Source organism: Nicotiana attenuata, chromosome 12 (assembly GCF_001879085.1).
Source record: "Nicotiana attenuata strain UT chromosome 12, NIATTr2, whole genome shotgun sequence".
Lineage (NCBI taxonomy): Eukaryota > Viridiplantae > Streptophyta > Magnoliopsida > Solanales > Solanaceae > Nicotiana > Nicotiana attenuata.
The window spans coordinates 51,224,215-51,227,963 of NC_032000.1; the positions used below are offsets into that span (position 1 = coordinate 51,224,215).

At 42.8% G+C, this 3,749-nt stretch overlaps 1 protein-coding gene across 1 annotated transcript; it reads left to right on the top strand.

The window, feature by feature from the left end:
- LOC109236126 (MICOS complex subunit mic60-like) lies at nt 1,517–2,947 on the top strand. The gene is made up of 5 exons (XM_019402343.1): nt 1,517–1,742; nt 1,830–1,895; nt 2,001–2,308; nt 2,357–2,660; nt 2,823–2,947. The coding sequence occupies exons 1-5, from the start codon at nt 1,517–1,519 to the stop codon at nt 2,945–2,947; spliced, it is 1,029 nt and encodes a 342-aa protein (XP_019257888.1).

A 3,749-nucleotide genomic window follows, 5' to 3' on the forward strand; every position in this document is an offset into this window, starting at 1 on the left:
GTTCTTTTCTACAGCTTTTCTGTCAATGTCGTTGTACTCTCTTCTTCCTTTAGGCACCATTTGCCCTATTTCTTCAATCTTCTTCATGGGAACATGTGGACCATCACATATAATGTCCCACATCTCTGAATCTTCTGCCATAATGAAATCATGCATCCTGGTCATCCACCAACCGTAGTATTGACCATTGAATCTGGGAGGTCTATAGGTTGATTGTCCTTCTTCAAAGCTTGGTGGAGCATCCATTGAGGATTCCTCCTAGGTGTTAGCCTGATAGGAGAAACCTGCTCTGATACCAATTATTGACTTATGTGAGTCCACCAAACTATAGAGTACCTGGTCCTCTATGAGACTGATACGTAGAATGCAGTAACGACTGAATGTAAAGAAGGCCAGAGATTTTCTACGTGGAAAAATCCCACACAAGGGGATCAAAAAACCACGACCTACACCTGTAGGCTTTAAACTCAACTAACTTGTAATCTACCTATTACAAGCCACTTTGCAAACACCCTTTTGCAAAGGCTTCAAACTAACTTGTGATGCACCACCACAAGCCACTCTATAACTCTCCTAGTTACAGAGGATTTAACTTATGACTATTCCTAGTCACAACATAAACTCTATAGTTTACGAATTTGATTGTTCCTAAGACAGCGCTTCTATGAAAGCAAACTAGGAATTACAATGTAGAACAATTAACAAGATTACAACTCAACTATGGACGTACATAAGACTCGGTTAGAAACTGATCCTCAGTGGAGTTGTCTTCTTGTTCTTGACACACCATTGACTTCAATGCTAGATGAACTTAGTTATGCTTGAGAGAATATCACTGAATGCACGAAGAATAGTATGTCTTGCACCAGGTTATTTTATCACAAAAGATGGCACAATAGATAGTGATATCAACTAAAGGTGTATACTTCTTCCCAATGAGAAGTGACTATAGTACAATCTGCACAGCCACTTCTCGGCAGTTGCGTTCCAGCTGGATAGTGAGCTTTGTACTTCCTGTCTGGACACACCAACAGACCGGGTCCTAGTTGTGTTCCTCTTCTGTAACAATTGCCAGATAGTCATTTTCTTCTGTCACATTCCAGCTGCGCACTTGACTTGTACTTTTTTTTAGAGAACCCTAAGACAACAGGTCCCTGTTGTGTTCCTCTTTATCTTGATTGCGTACAGTCATTGACTTGCTTGTGTCGGAAAACCCTAAAGGGCCAGATCATCAGGTCCCTGTTGTGTTCCCCCCTTTGCTGATTTTCAGGCTTCGATTAGTTCACGTGAAATGTATGTCCTGTGCTCCAGGTGCTCTATCTGGTTCTTCATGACAAGTTTGTTAGATCATCAAAACATAAAATACTGAAAACCCATCACTCTCTATTTAAAAACCCTTCATCACAATCACTGCCACTCTCATAATTCTCTAAACCGTCGAATTTCTTCTTTTACTCTCACATTTCTCTCTCTTCCAAAAGCCAAATTCACAAATTCTCTCACGAAATCAATCACAATGTCTAACCCTCAAGATAACCCAGGCACTCCTCCACAACCTACCGCCTCTGATTCATCCATACCACCTCCACCCAGCACAACCCCTCAACCTAGGAGAAGGCGAGTAAAAATGCTTGCTCGTAAAACGGTGGCAACTGGTGCTCTTTTAAAGAAGTTGAACGAGAAATTAAAGCCAAGCCAAGCCCAAGATTCTGAGAACTCAAACGATTCATTCAAATTTTCAAGTTAGGGGGAAGGAACTGGGTCTTCTGACTCTGAGAAGGCTCAAAACTCCCCTTCTGAGGTACGTTCTGTTTTGGTTGAGAATGTAGACAATAGGTTTGTTCTTGTTGGGTCTGTTAGGAATGTAGAATTGCCTGAGTCAAGAAGGAGAGGTGGTAAAAATAAATATGTAAAAGAAAAGGAGAGTGAGGGTGTGTGTAGTAATGTGAGGGAAAAAGGGAAAGAAGTGGTTGGTTCTTCACCCACTTCTGAATTGGTAGTACCAGCTATCTGTGGGGTTGAACATGCAACTGTGGAAGAAAGTAGAAAGAAGACAGGGGGAAGTGGCTCAGGGGAGGCTGCTGAAGGGTTGGTTAATCTTAGTTCACAGGTAGATGAACCTGGTTCATCTGTTGAGGAGACCCTAACAGACCTTTTGAAGAAAGTGGGTGCTAGCTATGATCCAAAGAAAAGGAGAACCCCAACACCAAAAGCCCCCAACACTGCAAAACCTTCCAAGAAAAGAAAGGCTCCTTCCCCAACAACTGCTGAAATTCCCTTGCCAAAGGGGAGAGCCACAAGAAGTATGGTGAAACAGAGTGAGAGTAAATTACAAAAGGCTTTGGCTGAAAGCAAGAAGAAGAGGATGGATAAAGGAAAAACTAAGGTTGCAGAGCCTTCTGAGGCTGTTGATGTTGAGGAGATAGAACAGGTACATGAGGAGGAACATACAACTGTGGAGGTTCAGACCTCCAAGCCTAAAAAGACTAGGACTTCTTCCAAGAAGTTTTCATCAGGGTCTAAGGTTGCTGAACCTTCATTGGCCAAGAGGACAAGGTCTGCAGTGAAAAACAAACCAGTTAAAATTGCTGAGGATGAAGAATGGAGTGGTGAAGAAGAGAGTGAGTCTGATAGTGAACAGGACAAGCTTGCCAAGTTTGGCAAAAGAAAAATTCTGAAGGGTAGATTGCTGAAAGACCTGGTGGAACCAGGAATGGTTCGATTGATTGATGCACTAGCTGCTCAGGACTGGAAGGACATGGTCCTTCAGATGGATGGAAGGCTAGCTAGAAATGAAATCATTGAATTCATGGCCAATGCAGAGGTCAAGGATGGCAGAGTTACCAGCCAAGTGAAAGGAGTTCCAGTGACCTTCGATGCAGAGAAGCTGGGTGAGATTCTTGACATCCCTGTTGAGGGATATGATGACTACACTAGGCAAAGATAGCTCAGTCTGGATTCCCTTCCTTCTACCCTTGAAATCATTAGAAGATTCTGTGATGTTGAAGAAGTGAATGAGGCCAAGTTTGTGCACAAGAGTGAAATGAAGCCACAACACAAAGTCCTCTTTGAATTTGTCAACAAGTGCCTAATGCCCAGGAAGGAAAGAAGGCACATTGCCAACTATATGGACTTAGTTCTGATGGAGTGTCTTGAAAGTGGAAGACAAATCAACTGGCCTGCATTCATCATCATGCTACTGGACAGGGTTATCAATGGCGCCAAGGCCCATGCCACCCATTGTGGATTTTTTCTGACTACTATTCTGGATCGGTGCAAGGTGCCTCTGAAGAAATGGGAAATGGCCACAAACAAGGACCATTTTGGCATAAATACTTTGATTGCTTATGACTATCTAGTCACTGCCATTCCAAATGAACCTAGTTCATCCGAGAAGACACCTATCAATAGTAAAGTCAGGGCTCTAGTTCAGGAAAGTGGGGCCAAGGATGCTGAGATAGCTAGGCTGAAGGCTCGCTTAGCAGAGGTTGAATCTGAGATGGATGCTCTCAGAATTGAGCTCACCAAGGAAAAGGAGAAGAATGATGGCATTCTTCAAAATATGTTGAACCTTCTCCAAGCCCAAAACCAACCTTCTAGCTCCCCCAAGCCTTAGGACTTCTAGCCTTTATCTCCTGAACCTGTCTAGTACCACCAATGACCCAGATTAGGGAGTTTTCTTTCTTTTGGTCATGTTTTGAATATTTTTGCTTTCTTTTTGTGGATTGTGGTAGCAACATATCTTCTAT